The sequence below is a fragment of the Carettochelys insculpta genome, chromosome 29 (assembly GCF_033958435.1).
Source record: "Carettochelys insculpta isolate YL-2023 chromosome 29, ASM3395843v1, whole genome shotgun sequence".
NCBI lineage: Eukaryota > Metazoa > Chordata > Testudines > Carettochelyidae > Carettochelys > Carettochelys insculpta.
The window spans coordinates 413819-440313 of record NC_134165.1 but is presented as its reverse complement, the minus strand read 5'-3'; the positions used below and the strand labels follow the sequence as shown (position 1 = coordinate 440313).

Here is a 26495-nt window from a genome sequence, read left to right as displayed (position 1 = left end):
ACATGATGGCATATATGATGTTAGTAGAGGAGCATGAGAAAGTGCCCGTGATTCTGTGAGTAACCTGGTTAGGTCCAGTGATGGTATTTCCAGAGAAGATATGTGGACAAAGCTGGCAGCGGGCTTTGTTGCAGGGAAAGGTTCCAGGACTGGTGTTCCTGTGGTATAGGCTGTGGCTGTTAGTAAGGATCCTCATGAGGTTGGGAGGTTGTCTGTAGGAGAGAACAGGCATGTCACCCAGGGCCTTCTGGAGTGTAGCATCCTGATTAAGAATAGGTTGTAGGTCTTTAATAATTCGTTGCAGTGGTCTGAGTTGGGGGCTGTAGGTGATGACCAGGGGTGTTCTGTTCTTGGCTTTTTTGGGCCGATCTTGGAGTAGCTGGTCTCTGGGTATGCGTCTGGCCCTGTCGATTTGTTTTTTTACTTCTCCTGGTGGGTAATTCAGGTTTATGAATATTTGGTAAAGTTCTTGTAGTTTTAGGTCTCTGTCAGTTGGATCAGAGCAAATGCGATTGTACCTAAGAGCTTGACTGTAAACAATGGATCTAGTCACGTGTGCAGGATGGAAACTAGAAGGGTGTAGATAAGTATAGCGATCAGTAGGTTTTTGGTACAGTGTGGTACTGATCAGGCCATCCTTGATTAGTACTGTAGTGTCCCGGAAATGTATCTCTTGCATGTTGTAATCAAGGCATAAGTCGATGGTGGGGTGTAGATTGTTAAAGTCTCTGTGGAATTCTTCTAGAGCCTCTGTACCATGGGTCCAAATCATAAAGATGTCATCAATTTATCTTAAGTAGAGGAGTGGTAACAGGGGACGAGAGCTGAGGAATCGTTGTTCCAGGTCAGCCATAAATATATTAGCGTATTGTGGGGCCATGTGGGTGCCCATAGCAGTTGAAGAAGTGGGTCTGTCCCACGAAAGCTCACCTAATAAACTATTTTGCTAGTCTTTAAAGTGCTACTTGACTGCTTTTTGTTTTGAAATTTAATGTGGGTAAGTGTAAGGTAATGCACATTGGGAAAAATAACCCCAATTATACATGCAATATGATGGGGGCAAATTTAGATACAACAGATCAGGAAAGGGATCTTGGAATTATAGCAGATAGTTCTCTGAAAACATCCACGCAGTGTGCAGCGGCAGTCAGTAAAGCAAATAAGATGTTAGGAATAATTAAAAAAGGGATAGAAAATAAGACGAAGAATATCTTACTTCCCCTATATAAAACTATGTTACGCCCACGTCTTGAGTACTGTGTGCAGATGTGGTCTCTGCACCTCAAAAAAGATATACTGGCATTAGAAAAGGTTCAGAAAAGGGCAACTAAAATGATTAAGGGTTTGGAACGGGTCCCATATGAGGAGAGGCTAGAGAGACTGGGACTTTTCAGTCTAGAAAAGAGGAGACTGAGGGGCGATATGATAGAGGTATATAAAATCATGAATGGTGTGGAGAAAGTGAGTACAGAAAAGTTATTTACTTGTTCCCATAATATAAGAACTAGAGGACACCAAATGAAATTAATGGGTAGCAGGTTCAAAACTAATAAAAGAAAGCTTTTCTTCACACAGCGAACAGTCAACCTCTGGAACTCCTTACCAGAGGATGCTGTGAAGGCCAGGACTCTAACAGAGCTTAAAAAAGAGCTCGATAAATATTTGGAGGTTAGGTCCCAAGCTGGCTATGAGCAAGGGGTAAGGTATGGTACCTAGCCTTTTGTCGAAGGCGGGAGATGGATGGCAGGAGACAAATCACTTGATCATTGTCTTCGGTTCACCTCCTCTGGGGCACCTGGCATTGGCTACTGTTGGCAGACAGGATACTGGGCTAGGTGGACCTTTGGTCTGACCCAATATGGCCGTTGTTATGTTCTTAAGGTAACGGAACCAATGCACTTTCACTTCTGTAAGGCATTGTCTTTGGTATGTGGGAGTGCTCCCACTGCAGCACTGCACCCAAAGGGCTAATGTGGCCCTGGATAGTACAAACAGGAGTATCAATAGGCATGTGAGGTTACCTGTATTGGGCACCGGTGCAGCCCCCTTTGGGAACACTGGGCACAGTTCTGGTGCCCACCAGCTGATAACTGGAGAAGGTTCATAGAAGAGCCATAAAATCGATTAAAGGGTGGGAATCCCGTCTGGCAGGGATAGACATCAGGAGCTCAGACTGCGTAGCTTATCGAAGAGACGCTTAAGGGCTGACTACGTCACACTGCTGACATATCAATGCGAGGGAACAGAATTCTGGTAATAGAGCAAAGTTGAAGTCAGAGAAATTCAGCCTGGAAACAAGGCACAAATTTTGAGCAGTGAGGGCAATTCGCTCTGGGAGCAGCAACTAAGGGTGGGGATAGATTCTTTGTCACTGGATATGTTAATTTAGAGGGGGCGATTTGTTCAAAGATCGGCTTTACTTCAAACAAGAACTATGTGGCCTCGGTTACACAGGAGGCAGGGGACCCAACAGCTCACCAGGCCTCTGCACAAGGTGTGCTGGGGTGGGGTGGGGGGTGGCTCTGCTCTCCCTGAAGGGGTGGGGCCTTTGACGGAAGGGTGGGCTGGGGCAGCTAGCCTTCAGGCCACCTGGACTGTGGTGCACCCCTCAACCCTCAGCTCTTCCTGGAGTGCCCCACTCAATGCTTTGGCCACGATCTAAAGGGCCTGGGACTCTGGGCACTATCACAGTAATGGCAGTGGTGGCTGGGAGCTCTGGGCCCTTTTGGAGCAACAGACCAGATGGCCCCTTTGTACCCCACTGTTGGCAGCCCTGACGGAAGGTCAGACTGGTCATGCTAATAGTCTCGTCTGGCCTTACAAGAAGGGAGATGTAACTAAAAAGGGACTTGGCCCCCACGTGAAGCTTCACCTATTTAAATATGGGCGTGACTTACAATAAATGGCATGTACCCTGTGAAAACTCTGGCACGGCTGCTCTGAAGCCAGCTTAGAGCTGGGATTTAGAAACTGGTTACACTTAGAGCAAGATGAGACCTGATGTAGACCTGTCCTTACAGCAGATTTAAGTTAAAATCTCCAGTTACCATAGCATAGTATCTCCACTTAAAATCTCCAGTTACCATAGTATGTGCACCTCTTAATCTGTAATGCGTTCAGCCACACACATCCCCAGATGTAGGATGGCCACCTCTGGGATAAAACAAAAGGGGAACATCCGGGATGGTCCTGGTTCCATAAAACAGCCAGCTCTGTCAGCGTGTACTGAGCACCCCTACTATGGTTACCAGGTGTCCAGCTTTCAACTGGAATGTTTGGTTGAAAACTGTTAAAAGTCTGGTCAGGAATGCAGCAGCGCTAAGGCAGGCTCCCTGCCTGCCCTGGCTCCATGAGGCTCCCAGAAGCAGCTGACATGTCTGGCTTCTGAGCAGACAGGTGGCAAGGGGAGCTTTGTGCAGGGTGGTGCTTGGCATGCTGGCCCCTTCCAGGAGTCACCTGAGGTGAGTGCCACCCGGAACCTGGACCCTGAACCCCTCCCACATCCCAGCCCCACCTCTCTCGCCCCCCAGCCTGGTGAAAGTGAGTGAGACTGGAGGACAGTGAGTGATGGGGAAGGGGAATGGATTGAGCAGGGGGGCTCAGTCTCAGAGAACAGGCGGGGCGCAGGTGAGGCCTCTGGGAAGGGGGTGGGACAAAGGTGTAGGGTTTGTGCCATTAGAAAATTGGTATCTCTTACCCCTTACTGATTTCATGGGGCAGCTGCATGAAAAAAGAGACAATCCTGGGAATATCTGGACATGTGGCAGCTCTACCTGTGAGGCAGGGTGGTGCTACAGCTCCTGATGTGCACCAGCAGAACGTGGTCGACCTGGGAATTGAGTCAGGTCTCCCCAGTCACAGCCTAGCAGCCCTAACCACTGCACCATCCTGCCAGTCTAGCAGATCCCCCTTAAGTCTTCCTAGGCTCAGGACAAAGGGTCCTTACGCCATCAAGAACTAGTTATAGCATTTCCTGGGAAAGAAAGGTACTTGGTCACAATTGTCAGGTTAGGGGAAAATGTAGCCAAATGGTTTTGCATGTGACTGGGAAAGGCTCCAGCCCCAGCAAGCGGACAGTCGGATGTGGGGAGGAACGGCGCCTGCTGTCACTGGTCACTATTGACGCTCCCTTCACTCCTGCACTACCCATGTCCCAGCTCTGTGCTGCTCTAAAAGAAACAGAGACCCCAGAGTTTAATTTAAATCACGTCTCCCAAGCTTGTTCGTTTCTCAATCAATATTGCTTTTTGCATCATATCTAATCTCTTTTTTTCTCCAAAGTAAAATTTAATTAAATAATTCTAATGAATGTTTAATGATGTTCTTTTGTCATTATTAAATCTGTAATAAAAAAGAGTCAGCAGCCCCTCAGCCTCTCTCCCCTGTAGTCACCCCCTTCACATCCCCCATTTCTGTCTCCCCTCTACTCTGACACACGCTGTCCTGCTCACGCGCTTGCCACCCCACCCCCACCATACACACACACACACACACACGCACACTCTGACAGGGCTGGCATTCAGACTTGAAAACAGGAAATGAGAAAGGGAGAAACAGGATATTGAGTTTGGATACTATCTGGATCAGTAATATCACCCCTAGCTACCGCGGGAGGGGAGGCGCGCTTCCCCACTTGCAACATACTAATCTAGCCCGCAAAGGCTTAACAGAGGCGGCCAACAAGGCAACACAAAATCAATATGAATTGATAATTCCAGCTCAAAATTCACATTCCTGGAGCAAGCAGCTTACATGGCTTGTGCTTTGCCAATGGGGAAGTGAGTGGGTGGGTGCAGAGCGAGCAGAATGCCAGGACCCTTCCAGAGAGAATTGTCTTCCTTGTGTCAGAGGTGCTCGTCTCCGTTTTTAATGTTTCAGAGAACACTGAGCACTCATCCTCTGGTGACTAGGTCCATTAACATGCGCCACGTTGGGCATCCTAAATCAGTGCTTTTTAAATTATGTTCTGTGGAACACTGGTGTTCTGTGTACAGCGTGCAGATGTGCTATGGGTGTTTGGAAAAATTACACTGATGGTGTACATTTTCTGTTATTAACACCAGATACAAGTTACCTCTTCATTGCTATGATACCTGATTAAATTATTTCATTTTGTTTTTACCGTATATTGTGCTATTTTGTCTTTTTTAGAAGAAAATTTCCATAACTGTTCCTCATAAAACATAATATAATTTGGTGTTCTGTGGACTGAAAAAGTTTAAGAAATGCTGCCCTAGATCACTAGTTTGAACATCACTGTCTAGAGTGCCCAGATCTCCAGCAGCAGTGACCATGTGCACTAACCTGTTATGTCTACAGACAGTGCTGTCTCCTGGGGAACTTCCTTACAAACTACAATTGAGAGATGGTCACAAAAATTTCCTGACAGAAATTGTGGTTTCTTCAAAACAGACATTTCCCATGATGGAAAATGTCTACTTTGATAACAGTTTAAATTTTCCAAGCAGGAGAAACAATGTCAAATCCAAATTTCGAAACTGAAACCATATTTATTTCCTTTACAGTTCTCATCATCTTGCCATGTTGGGTCATTTTGTTTAGATTAAGTGTGCTGAAATTTTCCATTTTGACATTTCCAGTGAAAAATTTCTTTGGGTTTCTTTGCTTCCAGAAAATGTCCAGTATTCAGCTCTTTTTTTCTGATTCAGAATGAAAAGTAACTTCAAAGTGGGTGAGATTTCCTGAAAAAGGCCAATTCCATTTTTCAAAGAGCCCTTCTAAGATTAGCATGCATGGACAGGTCTCATCTCTGCTCCTCCACACTTCTCTGTTGTGCACCGACACGGCTCATCTCTGCTCCTCCACACTTCTCTGTTGTGCACCGACACGGCTCATCTCTGCTCATCCACACTTCTCTGTTGTGCACTGACATGGTTCATCTCTGCTCTTCCACACTTCTCTGTTGTGCACCGACACGGCTCATCTCTGCTCATCCTTGCTCTCAATCTTACAGCTCCATTGCTTGAGCTCAGTCACCTGTGGCCTTTGAGAACCCAGTGCAAGACCAGTGAAGTGCCTCTAAGCTATAGCTATATCTGTCAGTGGGCAAGACAAGGTGTTCCAACCAGTGTTCCCTCTAATTCTTTTCCAGCCAGAATAAATTTTGTTCTGTGCATTGAGGCATGTGCAGCTGTGCACCACCAGTAGAAACACAAGCTGATGTACTACACGCAGGTGTGCCAAAAGTGGGGAGCAAAGGGGGCAATTGTCTGTGGCCCTGGCAATTCAAAGGGGTCCAGGGTGCTCAGTGGCTGCTGCTGCTGCTGCAGCAGTGGTGGCCGGAGCTCCCAGCCCTTTTGAATTGCTGCTGGAGAGCCGCTCCATGCAGCTCTGAGGGCTGGGAGGAGCATGCTGCAGTCTGGGCAGAGCTAAGGACTAATTGTCCTCTGCTTCTGCCAAGTCCCCCTCCCTTGCAGGGGCTCAGAATTGCCCCCCTCAACACACCTTGCGGTGGGGCTCATCGCAGCTATTGTACCTCTTGGTTGGGTCGCATTTGAATCTCTTCTGAATGGCCACCCAAGTGCTCTGCTTACAGGGAACACTGGTCCCATCCATGATGCTGCTTCCTTCTGCATGCCCAAATGCCCTGATATGGTTTGTCAGAGGGTACTTCAGAACTCCACTTGTCTCACTATTTTCCTGATTGAAAGTAGCTTTTTAAAACCCACATAGAACTTAACACTGGACTGCATGCTGGTGGGAATCCAGGCTGGTCAGCAGAGATATGAGCCTGACCCTCCCCTTGTCATGCTCCTTGGGCAGTCACGTGCCCCAGTGTCAAGCGAACATGAAGTTTGGGAGCTGTAGCATTTTGCGCCTCTCTGTACTGGCGTGAATGATGGTAGGTCTTAGTGGATGAGTGAAACTACTGGCGCTGTTGACTGAGTTCTCAGTGTTGAACCCATTTGAAAATCTGGCCTCCATACTGGCAGCTGTAGCAGCGAGGCCAAGAGGTGAATGAGTCATTTGGAGGTTAATTTACATTCTCACTTATTGTCTCTCTAAGGGTGCAGGGGAGCAATGAGGTGGGACTCCTGGCCACATTGTGCTGCTCTGATGGGTGGCAGAGTTTTTCACCAGCTTTATGCTCATTTTGTGACAAAGAAAGAAATGCCCCATTTGGGCTACAAGCCCCCACTCCCCAACCCCCGGGTCAGAACGAGCACTTGCCTGGACAGCTCTCCTCCAAAGCAGAGAATGAAATCCCCCCTTGTGTCTTTACGTAGGGTTCTTTTTCAACAGCATGTACATCTCTCCATTTTCTCTCCTTACAATACTTGGCAGAAGTACTGGGCAGAAAACGTGCCAGCGGGAGATTTCTGGGTAATTTTCACTGAATCAAAACCATTCTGGGGGATTTTGGGGAATACAATAGTGATACAAGCACTTACCACCTAGGAATATAAGAGGAGCACTGCACTGATGGTAGGTGCTTCTGCAGCGTGGTGTTGGGCACTGAGCTGACACTAGGGCTGCGTCTACACGTGCACGCTACTTCGAAGTAGCGGCAGTAACTTCGAAATAGCGCCCGTCACGTCTACACGTGTTGGGCGCTATTTCGAAGTTGAAATCGACGTTAGGCGGCGAGACGTCGAAGTCGCTAACCCCATGAGGGGATGGGAATAGCGCCCTACTTCGACGTTCAACATCGAAGTAGGGACGTGTAGACGATCCGCGTCCCGCAACATCGAAATAGCGGGGTCCTCCATGGCGGCCATCAGCTGGGGGGTTGAGAGATACTCTCTCTCCAGCCCTTGCGGGGCTCTGTGGTCACCGTGGGCAGCAGCCCTTAGCCCAGGGCTTCTGGCTGCTGCTGCTGCAGCTGGGGGTCCGTGCTGCATATACAGGGTCTGCAACTAGTTGTTGGCTCTGTGTATCTTGCACTGTTTAATGAAAGTGTGTCTGGGAGGGGCCCTTTAAGGGAGCGACTTGCTGTTGAGTCCGCCCCGTGACCCTGTCTGCAGCTGTGCCTGGCTCCCTTATTTCGATGTGTGCTACTTTGGCGTGTAGACGTTCCCTCGCTGTGCCTATTTCGATGTTGGGCTGAGCAACGTCGAAGTTGAACATCGACGTTGCCAGCCCTGGAGGACGTGTAGACGTTATTCATCGAAATAGCCTATTTCGATGTCGCAACATCGAAATAAGCTATTTCGAAGTTGGGTGCACGTGTAGACGTAGCCTAGGTGTTTCTGCAGTGCTGTTCCAGGCACTGCACTAATGCTAGCTGTTTCTGCAATGGCACTGCATTGATGCTAAGTGTTTCTGCTGTTCGTTGGTGGGGACTGCACTGATGCTCGGTATTTCTGCAGAGTAGTGCTGGGCACTGTGCTAACGCCAGGCATTTCTCCAGTGCAGTACTGGGCACTGCGGTGATGTTAGGTGTTTCTGAAGTGTGGTGCTGGGCAGTGCGCTGATGCTAGATGTTTCTGTTGTTTTTGCTATGGCTGTAGCACTGCCAAGCAATTTGAATAGAACCTAGTTTTTGTCACATCCAGGTGTAATAGGCACATCGTATTTTTAGCATCCTGCTGTCACCGAGGAGGATGGATTTTGAGAATGGATCCTTCCCAGCTGCAGCAAGAGCACTGTCTCCTTGCCACCAGGGAGGGCGAAAGGGGACACACTGGTTTGCCGGCACAGCTTTTTCCTACAATATATTGATGGATTAAATTCTGCACCCACTAATATGTCTCCCTATATCTGGGGTTGGTCCAACAGCTCAGGACAACCAGGGCTGCTGGGAGGAGCAAACAGACTGATATACCTGTCCTTCCTGAGCAGAGTTTGCATGAAAGGGGCTATACTGCAGGTATGAGTAATTTGTTCTAGTTAGAAATCAAAATGTACAAAATCCCAGCAGTTCCCATTGGCAGAACCAGCACCCCTTCCCGCCTTAGTTACTGGTTTGAAAGAGGCACTGGACTGCTCTTCTCCAACCAAGATAACAGTTTGGGAAGGACTATAAACCTGTTGGTTTCAGGGCAAGAACCCTAACCCCTAATGAATTAGGGGCAGGAGAGAACTTCTCTTAGTTCCTGGTTATCCCACTGCTGCCTTCTGTGGGGTTTCCTTTGGAGTAGCAGGTGCTGGCCATGCTTATTGATGGGACACTGGGCCAAACAGGACCCTGGTCTCTTCCCTTCTGGCAATGCCTCTGTCCCTGTGGCTGCAGAGGGCAGTGAAGACAAGATGCCACAAGCATGTCTGTATCTGCAGTGAGGGCATCATTGCAACCTGCATCACAATGACACCTGCACGTCCCAAGCAGCAGCAACCTTCAGCTGTCATGTTGCCATTGTGGGCCTCTTTCTGCCTGTGCAATCCCAGTCATGCCCCTCAGGGGGATTGGAAAAGCTTGATCGCCCTTTCTCCACCCCTGTTTGTGCCCAAAATGACTGGCGCTGGGGTGGCAAGAGAAGAGGAGCCGCTGATGCTTTTCCTTGGGGAACGGCATCTTTCCCATTTTGCCCACTGCTCCTTGGCTGGCAGTGTTGCTCTTCTCCCTGCACCTGACAGAGGCACCACCAAAACACATCCTCTCCCTGGCAGTACCCAGAGAAGCGCACATTTTTTTTGTTAGCATTCTGCAGCGATATGACAGGCGCCCTACGAATTCTGGGAGATTTTAATAAAGAAGACAGGACTGTGAAATTTAATAAAAGAGTTCATCAGATTATATGGTGATGGCTCAGTGCCACAGAACTGGCAGTAATATCCTCACAGTAGGGGGCTTAACCCCTTGAGGCACGGAGCAGCAGCACTGTATTAAATCTTTCAGCAGCGCTTCACTCGTGTCACTTTAATATTTATGAATCTCCACGGCCTTGGGAACTAGTCGTGTGTTTTGTTTGTTGTTCGTTTTTTTATTTAAGGACCAATTTTCATCCCCAGCATTAACAGACTCAAGTCCAGACACTAACTATCTGTGTTATAACCACTAGTCTCTTCAGAACTGATATCCAGGCTGGTGCAGGGCCCAACCAGGCAGTCCTGCTCTTGTGGGATTCAGAAGTTGATGTTTTAATAACCAAATAGCAAAGTAATTGTCACTAGTGATCGATATAGGGCCCTTTGCAAACCTCACCAGTAAGTTCCCTTTGTTCCACACAAATTTGGTGTCTCCTTCATTTTAAGGATGGAAATATTTCACATTGGGTAAAAAGACTCCTCAGTCTGCAGTTAGTTTTCCCCACTAACAGAATGAGTTTCACATCCTTGTAAGTTCACTTTAAGGGTGTCCTACTCTCTTCTAGTCTACACACATTCCTTTACCACCATCATCACCTTTCATAGCTTGGGCATCTTTTAATTATGCGTTAAAGCAAGGTAACTAACACCTGTCAGACAAGGTTCAGTCACTGTGTCCTCCTCTCCCCGAGGGGAGAAATGTGTGTGGTGTTTTGGTAGGCTTTTGGCTTGCAGGATTTTGTTTGCTGGTTTGTTTCTTCAAATGCATGGTACTCCGTGTTTATGTCAAAGTGAAACTGAAGAAGTGTGTCTTGCTCTGGAAGCAGAAGGTGGGGAGCTTTGTGACAGTCCTTAATTCCTGGGCTAGTTTGTTCTCTGTCCCAGGTTCTGTCTCCTGCATAGATGAGCTTTGGTGGAAAGTTCCATGGCACACGAGGCTAAGTGTTGCCAACCGTCGTCTTCATCCCACAGCTTTAGACCTTTTTAGTTACCCTGGGCCCAGACTCTTGGTACGATGAAGACAAGGGCCCAGGCCTTTGACTTGACTCGATTTTCTGTGGGAAGCTAATGCAGAGAGCAGAGGACAAGCAGGGTGTGCTCGTGGGAGCACCTGTCTAGGAAGCGTTTGGTGTGACCCTCTGTCCTGAACGAAACTGGCAAGGACTCTCTGTAATAATGCAGCCGCTTGCTGAGTGCCCAGAGAGCCCTGGATAGAAGGTGCTAGAGATGGCCCCCCCAGCGCTGTATGGGTTTGTGTAGCAGGTATATCAGCACAGTGTGTGATCTGTGACACACAGGGTGACGATTCACTGCCAGCGCTTAGTGCTCAGGGTGATACCTGTGTGTTCTCCCACTCACACAGGCTTCAGTCACACAAGTCCTTGTGCCCTCTTGATGCTCAGGCATGGGGTTACCTTGGCAGGTGTTCTGCAGCCTCAGGGTCCCCTGCACTTCCCCTCCCTGCCTATCCCCTTTCATCCCAGGCTCACCCACCTCTACCTCAGAATCGCAGCAGGAGCCCGACTGGAATGCCCAGCCATTGCTGCACTCTAGCCCCTCAGCTGTTCCTTCAGGAGACCCTGTTTTCTCCCGCCATCCAGCCCTGCGTTTTCCCTGTAGGCCCCTCCCTGAAGTAGGCCAAAATCAGTGCCGGGAGCTCAGTGATGTCCACTGCTGTGGGTCTGAGTTGCCTTCCATGGAAAGAACCATTTTGGTAAGAAGGACAGAGAGGATGGGCCTCCAGGGCCTGGCAGCAAGTTTCTGTGTCACCGGATAGTTGAGATCGCCTCTCCTTCTGGTGACTGAGTGAGGAGAATGGAGCGTTTGCACCTTCTGAAGCACACTCTGCTCCCGAGATTGTACTGCCAGATTTGCCCCTAGAGCAAGAGTGTTTGCCGGACAGATCTGGGCAGGCAGAGGGCCTGCTGTGCAGAAATTTTCACCACTGAGAGAACTGACTTAATTTACGGTGGATTGTGAGTAAACAGAACCACGGGCCCCTTTCTAGAGAGCCCTTATGTGTCTCCTCCAGGATGGCCGACAAATACCCTGGGGTAGGGGGGAAGATCTGTGATGAAGCAAGAGCAGAGATGATAATTTGTCTCCCCAACACGGCTCATTCACTCTGGCCTAGGTGTTGCTAACATGGAAATGAAGCAGAGGAGAATTCTGCCCCTTAACCTCTCCCCACCCGCTCCATGTCACTGAAGGAAGAGCCTGCTGTTGTGTTGGGAGTGAAATAAACTCCTTGCAATGAAAGCACATATTGTATTCCAAGCGCCGCCTCATTCCAGTCCTTGTGTCCCACCCCCCTGCTCCTCGCCGGGTGTGAAATCTGGAAAGGGGCTTTACAAGTTCCACTTCAATATTTCAGACTGCTGCAATGGATTTGGCAGCTCAGCATTAAGTAAACAGACCTTGCTTAAGCTAGGACTGCTTCATTGTGACTAAACCCTAACTAAATAAGATGGCTTCATGAAGCACAGACCTCATGGCTTTCAAGGCTGCCATAGCCCTTGCTTCATTAACATCTTTTAATCCCACTGGTACAATTTTATACGCTCCAAATTACCCTTCCCAGGTCAGGGCCCTCCGTGCTGCCACACAACAGGTCAGGCACCTGCTCAGTAACTTGCTGCTCAGCTCAGCCCTGTCTGGCATCACTCTGAACAGAGCAAGCTCTTACTCCTACTGTGATTCCTTCTCCAAAGCTGCCTGCAAAGAGATGGGTGCCTCTAAGAGGGACAGGGCTCAGTAGGGATTAATGAGTTGCTCAGGGAGTTGCAATATTTTACTAGCACTTGAATTCAGTAGATGATGGAGTCTATTAAATGTCTGAAAACAGCTGGTCTCTGTAAACCTTCCCAACTATTCTGTTGAAGAGGCAAATCATACCAATGAGGGAATGCCAATAGGAGGGAAAAGAATCAAGAGGTCAGACTTTTCTGGGACTTGTGCACCTCAAAAGAGATGAAGAGAAGGAACTTGGACCAAATACCAAAGAAAAGCACCCCTGAACTCTAGGGTGTGTGAAATCTGGCTCTGAATTTTGCAGTTGCAGCAGGCGAGGATCTCTCTCTCTAGCACCCAACTTCTATGCTTTTGTGCAAGTCAACTCTCTCCCCTACCGTGGCATAGTTAGGCACGGTTGCTAAACTCCCCAGGGAAAATTAGTTAAGCTCCAAGTGTCCCACCACTGTTTTAGTGATCAAACAGTTTGCCTTTCATTCAAAAGCAATTGTTAAGTTTGGGTATAGGAGCAGCTCTGCACTGCAGAAGAGGAGGTTGATGGTTTGAGGAAAGGAAAATGGGAATGCAATTTGTGAATGAAATTCATCTCTGCGCACCAGTTAAGTGACATGTAAGTCCAGCGCACAGGCCCTGTGTAAAGGAGTGTATTGCACCCAGTGTAATGGTGAGTGGCAGCCTCAGGCCAGGGATGCTAGGTCTCAGGGTTCTGATCTCTTGTAAATGACATGGAGGGTTGAAATTTGGGAACAAAGGCAGAAAGATAACAGCATGTGGGGAAGAGCAGATCCCTGGCTTCCCGCCCTTGTAACAATGCTCCTTTTCCAGCAGGAAACACAAATTCCCCTGTTTGTAGAATTAACTAATTTGACACACGCTGAAGAAGGTGATAGATATCTGTATTAACTTTACAAATGCTATGTGCCTCTGTCTACTTGATTATGACCATGCTGCTCATGTCTGCTCCATGGTTGCAGAATTAATTCAGTCCCCCGGTGACTTTTGCACACTCCAGGAACTGAGATCAGTGGCTGTATACAGCCCAGTTGCTGGTGCTTAATGGACAAGAGAGGAGTCAAGGTCTTTTTAATTGGGAAAGGGACAGGGGCCTTTAAGGGGGAAACTTTAAATAAAGAATTTGAAAACTGTTAAAGACAACAGCCTTGGTGAGACGGCAACCCAGTCTCCTAAAGAGTGAGGGTATCAGAACTAAATTGGGCCCACCTCAGCCTGTGGCCCTTTTGTTGTAATACTTTTCTCTCTGATTGCCATATTCCTATGGATAAATAAGTGATGCTTTGTTGTGAGTCTTTTCATTTACCTCCTGGTCACAACTCCCAAACGGAGTCTGTAAAAGGGGCCAGGTTCAGTTGGACCTGCCAAGGAAACATGGTTGGTAAAGAAGGGTGCTGTGCCCTAGAAGCCTAGCCTGACAGTGGGATGAATCGCTGAGCGGAATGCAGGTCCCGTCACAGGAAAGTGTACCCACTAACAGACTGATGGGTCTGCCTACACTGTAGACAGGAGGTGTGACCGTAGCACATACAGACACACCTGAGCTAGCTACATCGAAGCTTTGCCAAGTGGAGCCATGGCAGCATGAGTAGAGCCCGAATACACACTCCACAGTCTGCTGTTGGTTCTGGAGTGGCCTACTTCAAAGCTGACTCCAGTGTGTCTAAACACGCTGCAATCACACTTACCATTGCTATGCAGACACATTCTGACTGAGGCCTCAAAGGTACAGCTCACTCGCAGCTGCAACAGCTGGTGAATTAATACACTTGCTCAAAGTCACTGACCAGTCAGCATGACTGCCTCTGTCCCTGTCTTTTTCGTGCATGCTCTCCCCACATTGCGCCAGCATGCAGTAGAGAGGGGTCTTTATGGAGCTTAGAGAGGAAAGTTGAGAGGTGGCCCAAATTTGAAGACACCACATTTCTCTTCTCCTGTGGTTGGTCTCCAATTCCAGCTGACACCTAAGCTGCAGCAGAAATGTTTGACTTGAGAATCTTCTGTTCCCAGCTAGTGACCAAATGCAGCAGAAACAATGCTTTTGTCCGCTAAGCAACATGCAAACATAATACAATGTTGAATTCGTTGATGTGTTTTTGACAAGTGCAGCAAAGTGTGAGGTTTATGTAGCTCATTGGTGGTAGTGGTGATGGTGTGGAAGTTTCTCACAAACATACGACCCCCTGCCAAGTGTTGGCTCAGTTGATTATTGTTATTTGTATTGTTACAGCGCTTAGGAACCCAAATCACACACCCGGACCCCATTGTGCCTAGGTGCTATGCTATCGTGGAACAAAGAGTCTCTCTCCCAGGGAGCTCAGGAGACAACAGGTGACTACAGGCAGGGAGCACAAGGAAACAAGGAGGCAATACTGTTTGGCATGAAGGGCAGTTGTCTCTGCTCCCCTGCTACCTGCTTGGCATCACAGGGCTATTTTTTCAGTTTTGGCATAACTGGCTGCATGAGCACTGACAACGAGCGAGGAAAAAACTGTTCTTTTGGGTCTCTGTCAAGAGTGGGTAGGACTCCCTTGTCTGGGAGCTTGACTGCAGTGTGGTCTTGTTGCCTAGCACACCTCACACTGGAGTGTGTGAGTGCCAGAGAACATGGGAGACAGGATGGCTTAGAAGGCCAGAAGTGGGACGTTGACCTTTTTGCCCGTTATGTCACTGATCCAGCTGTGGTCCCAGATTAGGAGTGGATGAAAGCAGTGATGAGCTGAATGCCGGTTTGTGTCCTGAGACCTGTGAAACAACTGTGCACTACCACAATTAGCTTCATACTTCACTGTTTCACCCAAAAACCCAAGGGCTGACTGGCCCACAGGGTTTAAACTCACTCCTCACTCCAGTGACATTTTTCCCAGAGGAGGTCAGAGATAGAATCATAGAAGAGTAGGACTGGAAGGGACCTTGAGAGGCCATTCAGGTGTTTAAAAGGGTTGGGAAACTAATACAGCAGGGGACAGACTCTCCAATAAATTCTTGGATTGCATTGCAGACAACTTTTTATTCCAAAAGGTTGAAAAAGCTACCAGAGGGGAAGCTGTTCTAGATTTAATTTTAACAAATAGGGAGGAAATTATTGAGAATTTGAAAGTGGAAGGATGCTTGGGTGAAAGTGATCATGAAATCTTTCCTTGCCACTTAGTCCTGATCCTTCAATCTGATTCATGTGGTTGTTACCCAGTGCACATAAAATCATAGAATCATAGAAGAGTAGGACTGGAAGGGACCTCGAGAGGCCATCGAATCCAGCCCCCTGCCCTCATGGCAGGACCAAGCATTTTCTAGACCATCTCTGAAAGCCATCTATCTAACCTCTTCTTAAATAGCTCCAGTGATGGAGATTCTACCACCTCCCTTGGCAATTCGTTCCAGTGTTTGATCACCCTGACAGTTAGGAACTTTTTCCCAATGTCCAACCTGAACCTCCCCTGCTGCAATTTCAGTCCATTGCCTCTTGTTCTATCCTCAGAGGCAAGGAGGAACAAGTTCCCTCCCTCTGCCTTATGACACCCTTTTAAATACCTGAAAACTGCTATCATGTCCCCCCTCAATCTTCTCTTTTCCAAACTAAACAAGCCCAGTGCTTTCAGCCTCTCTCCATAGGTCATGTTCTCTAGACCTTTGATCATTCTCGTTGCTCTCCTCTGGACCCTCTCCAATTTCTCCACATCCTTCCTGAACTGCGGTGCCCAGAACTGGACACAATACTCCAGCTGAGGCCTAACCAATGCAGAATAGAGCAGGAGAATGACTTCTCATGTCTTGTTCACAACACACCTGTTAATGCATCCTAGAATCATGTTTGCCTTTTTCGCAACAGCATCACACTGTTGACTCATATTTAGCTTGTGGTCCACTATAACCCCCAGATCCCTTTCTGCTGTACTCATTCCTAGGCAGTCCTTTCCCATTCTGTATGTGTGACACTGATTATTTCTTCCTAAGTGGAGCACTTTGCATTTGTCCTTATTAAACTTCATCCTGTTTACCTCAGCCCATTTCTCCAGTTTATCCAGATCCTTTTGAATTATGACCCTATCCTCCAAAGAAGTTGCAACCCCTCCCAGCTTCGTATCATCTGCAAACTTAATAAGTGTATTTTCTATGTCAATATCTAAATCGTTAATGAAGATATTGAACAGAACCGGTCCTAAAACAGACCCCTGCGGAACCCCACTAGTTACACTTTTCCAGCCGGATTGAAAACCATTAATAATTACTCTCTGGGTACGGTTATCCAGCCAGTTGTTCACCCACCTTATAGTAGCCCCATCTAAGTTGTATTTGCATAGTTTATTGATAAGTATATTATGTGAGACCGTGTCAAATGCCTTACTGAAGTCTAGGTATACCACATCTACCGCTTCTCCCTTATCCACAAGACTCGTTATTCTATCAAAGAAAGCTATTAGATTGGTTTGACATGATCTGTTTTTAACAAAGGCATGCTGGCTGTTCCCTAGCACCTTACCACCTTCCAAATGCTTGCAGATGATTTCTTTAATTACCTGCTCCATTATTTTTCCTGGCACAGAAGTTAAGCTGACTGGCCTGTAGTTTCCCGGGTTATTCTTGTTCCCCTTTTTATAAATGGGTACTATATTTGCCCTTTTCCAGTCTTCTGGAATCTCTCCCGTCTCCCACGATTTACCAAAAATGATTGCTAAAGGCTCAGATACCTCTTCTATCAGCTCCTTGAGGATTCTTGGATGCATTTCATCAGGCCCTGGTGATTTGCACACATCTAATTTTTCTAAGTAAATTTTAGTTTGTTCTTTTCTTATTTCAACTTCTAAGCCTACCCCTTTTTCACTAGCATTCTCTATGTCAGGCATTCCTTCAGATTTCTCAGTGAAGACCGAAACAAAGAAATCATTAAACATTTCTGCCATTTCCAAATTCCCTGTTACTGTTCCTCCCTCCTCACCGACCAATGGCCCTACCCTCTCCTTAGTCTTCCTCTTGTTACCAATGTATTTGTAAAAAGCCTTCTTGTTTCCCTTTTTGCTTGTAGCTAGTTTGAGCTCATTTTATGCCTTAGCCTTTCTAATCTTGCTCCTGCACGCTCGTGTTGTTTGCCTATATTCGTCCTTTGTAATTTGTCCTAGTTTCCATTTCTTATACGATTCCTTTTTTATTTTGAGATCATGCAAGATCTCCTGGTTAAGCCAAGGCAGTCTTTTGCCATGTTTACTATCTTTCCTACACAGTGGGAAAGCTTGCTTTTGGGCCCTTAATAATGTCCCTTTGAAAAACTGCCAACTCTCCTCAGCCGTTTTTCCCCCCAGTTTAGCTTCCCATGGGACCTTACCTACCAGCTGTCTGAGTTTACCAAAATCTGCCTTCCTGAAATCCATTCTCTCTATTGTACTGTTTTCCCTTCTGCCCTTCCTTAGAATTGTGAACTCTATGATTTCATGATCACTTTCACCCAAGCATCCTTCCACTTTCAAATTCTCAATAATTTCCTCCCTATTTGTTAAAATTAAATCTAGAACAGCTTCCCCACTGGTAGCTTTTTCAAACTTTTGGAATAAAAAGTTGTCTGCAATGCAATCCAAGAATTTAGTGGACAGTCTGTCCCCTGCTGTATTAGTTTCCCAACATATACCTGGATAGTTGAAGTCCCCCATCACCACCAAATTCTGGGCCCTGGATGATTTTGTTAGCTGTTTAAAGAAAGCCTCATCCGCCTCTTCCACCTGGCTAGGGGGCCTGTAGTAGACTCCTAGTAGGACCTCATCCTTGTTTTTTACTCCTCTGTGTCTAACCCAGAGACTTTCAACCCGTCCCTCTCCTTCGTCCATCTCCACCTCTGTCCAAGTGTGTACATTTTTAATATACAAGGCAACACCTCCTCCCTTCTTTCCCGGTCTGTCCTTCCTAAGCAGGCTGTACCCTTCAATACCAACATTCCAATCATGAGTATTATCCCACCAAGTTTCTGTGATTCCAACGATATCATAGTTGTATTCGTTTATTAGTACTTCCAATTCTTCTTGTTTATTTCCCATACTTCTTGCATTTGTATATAGGCGTCTCAGACATTGATTTGGTCTTGCCTCCCAGTTTTGCCCTGGCCCTCTTTTTACTCCCCCAGTGTAGCCCATACTCCCTCCCATTTCAAATTCATCTCCCATGTATTCATGCTGTCATAGTGGTTGACGAGCTCTCCCTGCATCTGCCCAGGCTGTCTGTTCTCTGTGGATGCACCCAGGGGCTGTCAGTCCAGCTCCTTTGCTGGTGCTCATTCATGTCCAGTTATGAACCTGGACACCCAGTTAGTCTGCAGCATCCCCCCCATGTGGCTTCTTGAGACAGCTCTATGCAGACACCATGCAACCACACTCCTACCACAGCCATCCTCCCCTCCTCTCAGAATACTGGCTGTTCCAGAGATGTATCCTGTTCCTATGACAACCCAAACAATATTACCTTGACTTAAATGGATTCAGGGGATATTAAAACCGGCCTCTTTAGGAATTCCTAGTGTTGGAGGGGCCGAGAATTTTAATTTTGTGTAATGCGAGCTGACACCGTGTTTATGAGCTGCTTGCTGAATGTTTTCTTCAATTAGTACAAAGCAGAGCAGATTTGTTTTCAGGGCTTACTGGGAGAGGGAGGATGTGAGGCTCCCAGTGCCTCTGTGAGACTGAGTAATGTTACAAGAGCTGCATGTCCCTCACCTGATGGCACCTGGGAAGCCCTTCCTATGAAATTCATCGGAAGGGGTCGTTAGACAAGATTTGCTGACTGCCTCATCCTAACAGCAGTGGGGAAGATGGGCTGGTCCCCTTGCACCCGTTGGGAACCTGGGGCTGGGTAGGCTTCTTCTGCAAGCTCTGACATCTGTCTGCAGGTGTCTTTGCTGTGTCTGGTACTTCTCACAGCCGTCATCCTCTCTCTTGGCTTTCATATGTAAAACCAGTGCACACCCACAAACACACATGTATGTTTGCACACTCGGACAGTCACCTAATCTTGTGCTGGTCTCTAGCTTACCCTGTCATGCGCAGGACCAAGCCCTCAGTCAGTGCTATGTTGGGAATTTTCCCTTTCCTCTACCCCTCCAAAACAATGCTGGACAATGATCCCATAAAACTCATTGCCACAGCATATCACGGAGCTCAAAGGCCTGGAAGGAATAAGGAGTGAAATATAGCTTTGATATTTATCTGGATAATGAGAATTTCCATAGCTATCCTGGTGTGGATTTTGTACAAGAACTAAACCCTCTGTCAGAGCCAGGTCCCCAGCTTCAGACTAACGGGACTCAGGAGGGAGAGCTACCCCGCAGCATGGCTTGTATAGCTAAGAGTTTTTGTCTTCCTAAGACTTCAACTTGTATGACTCTGGTGCTAGGTGCGTGCTGGGCCCACCCCTCACCTTCCAAGAGGCTCCCTGTCTGGAAGCACAAGAATGGTAGGGTGGGGCTCTGTTACATGCATATGACTGGCCCTGCTCCCCCTGGGAAGAACTAGCTGAAACTAAACGAGATCCATGGGACCAGACCCTTGAAAGACCCAAGAATCTTCATGTCATGGAAATGTGGTCTCAAGTATGGCACATGCCAAATGAGTCCCATGCTTAGGAGGTAAGTTCTACAAAGGAAAGAGACTGTGGAAAGCCATTGTATTTAATAGCTTGCATAGCTTGGCTTGAGGGCTAACTCCAGACAACAGGCTGGGAACATTCAGTGATCTGCCTTTCGTATTTGCAACAGCCAATACTAGAGTACTCGTCAGCAAGCAAAGGCACAAGATCCAGTGGCTGGCTCTGCAAATACAAACTGGAAATAACTAATTAGCTAGTAATTAGCCGCTGGAACAGCATCCAAAGAGCTATGGTGGATTCTCTGTCACTTGGAAGCTGTAAATGGAGATGGGGTGTCTCTTTCCAAGAGAGAGGCTTTAACCTAACCACAGACTATTGCAGGAACCCCTGGGTGAAATTGTCTGGCCCCTGCTATGAAGGACATCAGATTATATGAACAGTAAACTTCTGTCTGGGCTTAAAGTCTAGGAACCTAAATAACTTGTTACCAGTAATAAGGAGCATGCTTGTAACTGATCACAGCTCGCAGCTATCACAGACAGGTTTACTTTTTCTTTTCACCTCCACCTGCCATGCTGATTGCTGGTGTCAGAGAGAACCAGATTTGTATGCAGATCACCTCTGAGACTGTGCCCGGAACATGCACCCCACAGGACAATGCTTGGGGGTTGGGGTTGGTTTTTAAATACGTGACTCAATGGCACTTTTTTCTTCATTGTGCACTTTTCCTTTTAGTTCTCAATTTTTAAAGTAAAATGTGAATCCTCAAAAGATGGGGTTAGGGGTGCAGAGAGAGCTGGAGGGGAACACAGACCGGCACAGAAGGAAAGCGAGAAATCCCACTATGCAGCTCCAGCTGGAATGTCCCAGGCACTTCAGGCAAACGCCAGCATGCAGCACAGCTCCATGGTGGTATTTGGAAGAGATGAGCCCTCTCCTATAATCCTCCTCTCCATCCCGCTCTGCAGAGTTTGCCAGGAGGATTAACCCAGTCTTGTTCTCAATCCCAGTTTATGAGTTCCCTGCTGGTGGGGAAGATCCTGTGTGTTTAAACAACAGCCTAATTAATCCCCATTTTATTACTTTCTCTTGTCAAGTGGCTAAATAGAAGCTGTCAGCCGGCAGCCACCGTGCTCACATTTGTTTAGATCCCAAATTACTTCATCAGAACCATCTGCTCTGAACACCGGGCACTCGCAGTTGTTTATTTCTCTCTCAGGACACAGCAAGGGGCAGAAACAGCTTCCTCGGGGTTCCCTGCCCCAGGTCCATGCACTCCCTGGGGACTAGCTTATTAAAAGGTGTTTAGGGGGCTCAAAGGAAGGCTGAGACAAAACTAACAGGCTGAGCTGAGCACCATGGTCCCTGGGGACCTCTCCGACCTTAGGGTACAGTCACTGACTCTGCTGGCCTGAATGGAGGCACTTGGCACAGCTCAGCCACTTCCAGGAGGACACCATGGATGCTGCTGACTCAGCCAGGAGCTGAAAGGCAGGGCAAGAATGTAGTCCTTGCAGAGATAGCTGGAGAAGTCAGGAGGAAAAGCAGCATAAATCAGGGGTGGCAGGAGCAGCTGGCTGGTTTCCATATTCCACTTTGTGGTGCTTCCCTGGGCCCTTTTGCACACCCCCACCCCTCCCACTCACCAGGTCACAGCACTGCCAACCCAAACTCACTTGCTTTCTGGGCCATCCTGCTCAGAACAGCTGGGGTTGCTTGGGAGCACCTGGCAGGCCCAGCCTCATGGCACCCAAGGCTACTGCTTTCCTGTCCCACCTGATGCTGTGAACCAGCCACTGTGCATGCGATCAAGGGGAAAATGAAGCCTTTCCCAGTGCTGCTCCTGACCCCTCATCCATCTGCTTGACCCACACCCTTTATCAATGGAGGCCTGTCCGTACGCGTAGTGTCCAGAGGAGAACAACCTGAGCTGCTGCTTTGACTGAAAAACTGCACTCATGACTGGGACCGTTTAAACTACTCCAATATCTAGGTGTTAGCCCTCAAGTCACTGCCCAAGCATCAGCTCAATACTTCCCATAGCTCCATTACCCACCTGAGTCCTTCCTAGCCCCGGTGCTCCTCAGCTCCAGGCTGGCCTGACCACTTTCTTCCCTCCCTGGCCATGCAGGCTTTTCCAGACCAAGTGCAGCAGCTGCCTGAAGGCGATCGCCCCCTCTGAATTCATCATGCGTGTGCTGGAGAACGTCTACCATGTCCATTGCTTCTTCTGTTGTGAGTGCGAGCGGCGGCTGCAGCGTGGGGATGAGTTTGTGCTCAAGGAGGGGCAGCTGTTGTGCCGCAGTGACTATGAGAAGGAGAAGGAGATGCTGAGTGCCATCAGCCCTGCACCCACTGAGTCTGGTGAGGGGCCATGAGGAACTAATACCCTTGGGGCCAACAGGGATGGTGGCAAGTGGAACCCCTCTTGGAGCTGGGATTTAGAGGGACAAGGTGTTCAGGAGACCAAACCCCTCAGCACTGGGGTTCACAGCATTGCTATTGTAGGGTGTGCACGGATACTGTCTGCTCCCTGGAGAAGAGGCTGTCAGATTGGGAGATGTGGGATGCCCCTGGAGGGATCCAGTCTCTGTCCTCTGAAGCATCTATCCCCTGACTGCAGTCTGAACCAGCATCTTGGGCTAGACCCTTTTCCGATCCAGAGCAGGGTCTCCTCTAATTTTATCCATCCGTGGGCAGAATACATTTTGTTCTGTGCCCCAAGGCATGTTCAGATGTGCCCCACCAGTAGAAACATAGGCCGCTGGCTGGGGGTGCTCAGCTAATCTGCTGGGTGGCAGCTGAGTCTTTCCTGGGCACCTGCACAAGTGCTCAGCTTACAGGGAACACCGATCCAGTGAGGCCAGGTGGGAGTGAACGGTGAGAGGGACCAGCGCTCTGCCCTGTAGGGTCTCCTCGGGTGGGCAGGTACTGGGCTACACAATCCTGTGCACTGTATCTCAGGACAGGAACCTTTACGGCCATGGTGGGAGGGAGTTTCCTAGCTAAGAGCAGCTGCGTCAGAGGGCCCAGGTCTTTTGCCAGTGGCAGTAATGGCTAACAATTCCCCCTCCAGTGAAAAGCGAGGATGAGGATGGCAGCCACTCCCACGGCAGAGGCAGCGAGGAAGGCAAGGACCACAAGCGCTCCAAGCGCCCACGCACCATCCTCACCACTCAGCAGCGACGGGCTTTCAAGGCCTCTTTTGAGGTTTCTTCCAAACCCTGCAGAAAGGTAGAGTGCAGGAGAGAGCTGCTTGTCTGCCTGGCCCCGAACCCAGAGCCCTGGTGTCCAATGGCCTCAGAGCCCACTCCCAGCTGAGCTGCAGAACAGGCGATTCCAGCGGAGCACGACGTCTCCCGGGAGAGACCAGTTCCCTTCTGAGGTGCCTCCCGCCCAGCGGAAGGACGGCACCCATACTGCGGCTCTGTGATGACTTTCTTCCTGTCCACAGCAGCTTTAAGCCTCAGCACAGCTTGGCAGCCAGCTTGTTTTCGCACACTGGGCCAGATGTCCCACTGCCCCTCCCCCATCTTGTGCTGTCATTTACACCCAGGCAAAGGCAATGCCTTCTGACCTGGGAGCACTGCACACTCACATGCCGCTGGTGTGAGCGATGGCACAAGGTGGGTTGGGCTCACTTTGAGCTGTTTCACGGACAGCAGCTTCTGCTGTTCTCCTTCTCCTCTAGAGTGGGTCGGGTTTGTAATACTGTGCAGAGGAACAGAAAGCCAGGCCGCCTCCCTCCCTCATGGTGTGCACCCCGAGTAATGACAGGAGCGAAGTGATAAACAGGAGATGGGATTGCACCCTGTGAGGGCAGCGAGAGGCTCCTCCTACTAGAAGATTTTCTGTGCCAGGCATTTTTCTAAACTCTCAAAAAGGGATGGCTTCTGGACGAGCTTACAACCCTGGGACGGACAAAAGGACAGACATTGCGAAAGGCACTTTATGTACAAGTCAGCGCAACTCCTTGTAGGCAGCACCGTAGACAGATGTGAATATCTAGGAAGGGTCTGGAGAGGGAAGGGGCCTCTTGGGTATACAGTGTTATGGACACTACTCTAAACATCAGCTGGGTTGGTCATTTTCCAATTTCTATTTTCCAACAATGCTCTAACCCACCTTTTCCAACTTGTTTCCCCTTTGCGGATAGGTGAGAGAGACCCTCGCAGCTGAGACAGGCCTGACAGTCCGGGTAGTACAGGTCTGGTTCCAGAATCAAAGAGCCAAGGTGAGTGCCTGCTTCTCTTTTTGAAACTAAGATCAGTGGTCCTGATTCTCAGTTGCACTGGGGCTCTTTTTACAGCTCTGGCCATGTAATGGGCAGAAAAAGCTCTCTGAGAATTGCCCTAAACAGGGGCCTCCCCAGCTGCTGGTGGAAAGACCCTGACCCCACCCAACTGTGGCACATAGGGGGTTGGATTGAGGGCACAGCTAGTGTGCACTACCTTCTGATATCCTGTTTCCCAGGGCCTGCTGGGGCAATATAAAACCCTAATGAGGTTCTGCTTCAGGTCTAGTGTCTGCATAACATCAGCACTGCTCAGCAGGGAGTTTACTGCAGAGCATTTCCCCAGCAAGACCCTTAATGCAAACTCAGGGCCTTGCTTGCTTCTCCTGACAGATGAAGAAGATTGCTCGCAGGCAGCAGCAACAGCAACAACAGCAGGAGCAGGAGCAGCTGGGTAACCCACGTTTAGGGACCGGCCGTGGGACCGGCCGCAGCAGCAGACAGAGCAATGATGACAGTGAAGGTGAGGTGTGGCAGAGCCTTGGGATCAGCTGTCAGCAGTAGCAGGTTGGCGACCAGCTATCTGGGACTCAGGGGGCTCCGCAGAGCTCTGTGGTTGTGCAATCCATGGCTGAAACAGCAGGGGTGCTGTAAGGCAGTACTGAGGTGCACTGGCACAGCTTTGGGGAGAGGAAGTGAGGGGAAAAGTTTCAATTAGCTCCCGGAGACTGTTGGAGGAAAAACTGGTGCAACACGTAAAGCCCCAGACTAGGACTTGAAATTCCAAAGTGTCAGTCCTGCTCTTTTAGAGTCCCTTTGAGATCTGGGGAAAACACTTCCCTGCTCTCTGCCCCAAAAGATGTATGATTATGAAAATAGCATCTAGTTCAGAGGGTGTCACCAAGATCTGCAATCTCTTTTAGTCTCCAGCTGTAAGGAAGGAGCTTTTGGGAGAGTGAAAATCATGAACTCTGACCTCTGCATGCTTCAATACACTTAATGTCAGACATTTCTGGCTGTGCCACAGGAGCTCAGTTATTTTACTAACTGGTGAATTGGGATTCTCTTCAATTTAGCATTTACATACCAAACCAATTTTTAATGTATGGTCTTTGACCTCTTCCTCTAGAACTAAGTGTCCATGCTCCCGTACAAACAGCCCTATACGGCACCTTAATGATAGTGCCGAGAACCCAACAGAGGTAGACTCACTTGCTTGACAGTATGGATGTGTCATAAAAATCTTGTCACAAGCAGAACAGAGCCACGCTCTGCTGGCAAAACACAGACACTGATCCAAAGTAACGGACTTTTATTGAATGTTTATGGAGAGCCACATGTAATTTTCAGGCCCTGTACAATCGAAGTGATCTCATGGGGGACCTGTAAGCAATACTGCAGTACAATGCACAACAGCTTAGTATCCAGATAGATTTTACTCTGTTCTCATTCTGTACCCACTGCTTTCACCTGTGCCATTGACTCCTCTGTAGATGGAGCAAGTGTTCATGGACTAGATGGGCTTATGGTTTCATATCCCAGGATTCCCCAGCAGCAGCTGCTGCCACTGGATCAGAACAGCTACAGCACAGACTTGTACAGACAAGGGCTCACGCCGCCCCAGCTGCCAGGAGACCATTTGCATCCCTACGGTAAGTGGATGCGAGGGGGCTGATGTGACTCAGCACCAGAGGTGTGCTCAACCTGCAGTGTGGTGTGGTAGGTCCCAGTCCCACTGTTATTACTGTCTGACACATGCTCATCACAGCCAGTGCTGAGCATGACACCAGGCAGGAGGTGGCAGCTATTAAGGTAATGATGTATTTAAGGAGGTAGATTGTGCCTTATGCCTATTTGGTTCAAAGCCACCTGGGAAGGTGCCCAGGAAGGAGGGGGTCTCCCAGGATAAGGATAAATAGCCCAGCCGGATGGGACAGGTCACACCCAGAGCATCTCACAGAGCCACCCCTTTCAGGTCTAGGGCTCTCACGTTTTCTCAGTGGTGGGGGTGAGGCCAGGCAGAGGCTATATGGTGGATGTCAAGGCTAGCATAAGGCCTAGCTCTCTCTGGGAAGGGCACATCACAAGACTTAGGTCCCATTCAAGTGCCACTTCAAACCTGCTTTGAAGATTTGAAGAACAAGTTAAAAGTTACTTTGCCAAATTAGATGTCTTTAGTCCCAGGGCCTGATGAACAGGGTGACCATATCTCTCCCGCCCAGATGTG

General features: G+C 48.5%; 1 protein-coding gene across 1 annotated transcript in view; it reads left to right on the top strand.

The window, feature by feature from the left end:
* LOC142003136 (LIM homeobox transcription factor 1-alpha-like) overlaps positions 1 to 26495 on the top strand; it is a 61646-nt gene that overhangs the window by 31629 nt on the left and 3522 nt on the right. The window contains exons 3-8 of the mRNA XM_074979835.1: positions 22166 to 22398; positions 23111 to 23268; positions 24191 to 24268; positions 24662 to 24717; positions 24806 to 24828; positions 25762 to 25920. Coding sequence (XP_074835936.1) covers positions 22166 to 22398; positions 23111 to 23268; positions 24191 to 24268; positions 24662 to 24717; positions 24806 to 24828; positions 25762 to 25920 — 707 coding nt within the window. The remainder of the gene's footprint in view (positions 1 to 22165; positions 22399 to 23110; positions 23269 to 24190; positions 24269 to 24661; positions 24718 to 24805; positions 24829 to 25761; positions 25921 to 26495) is intronic.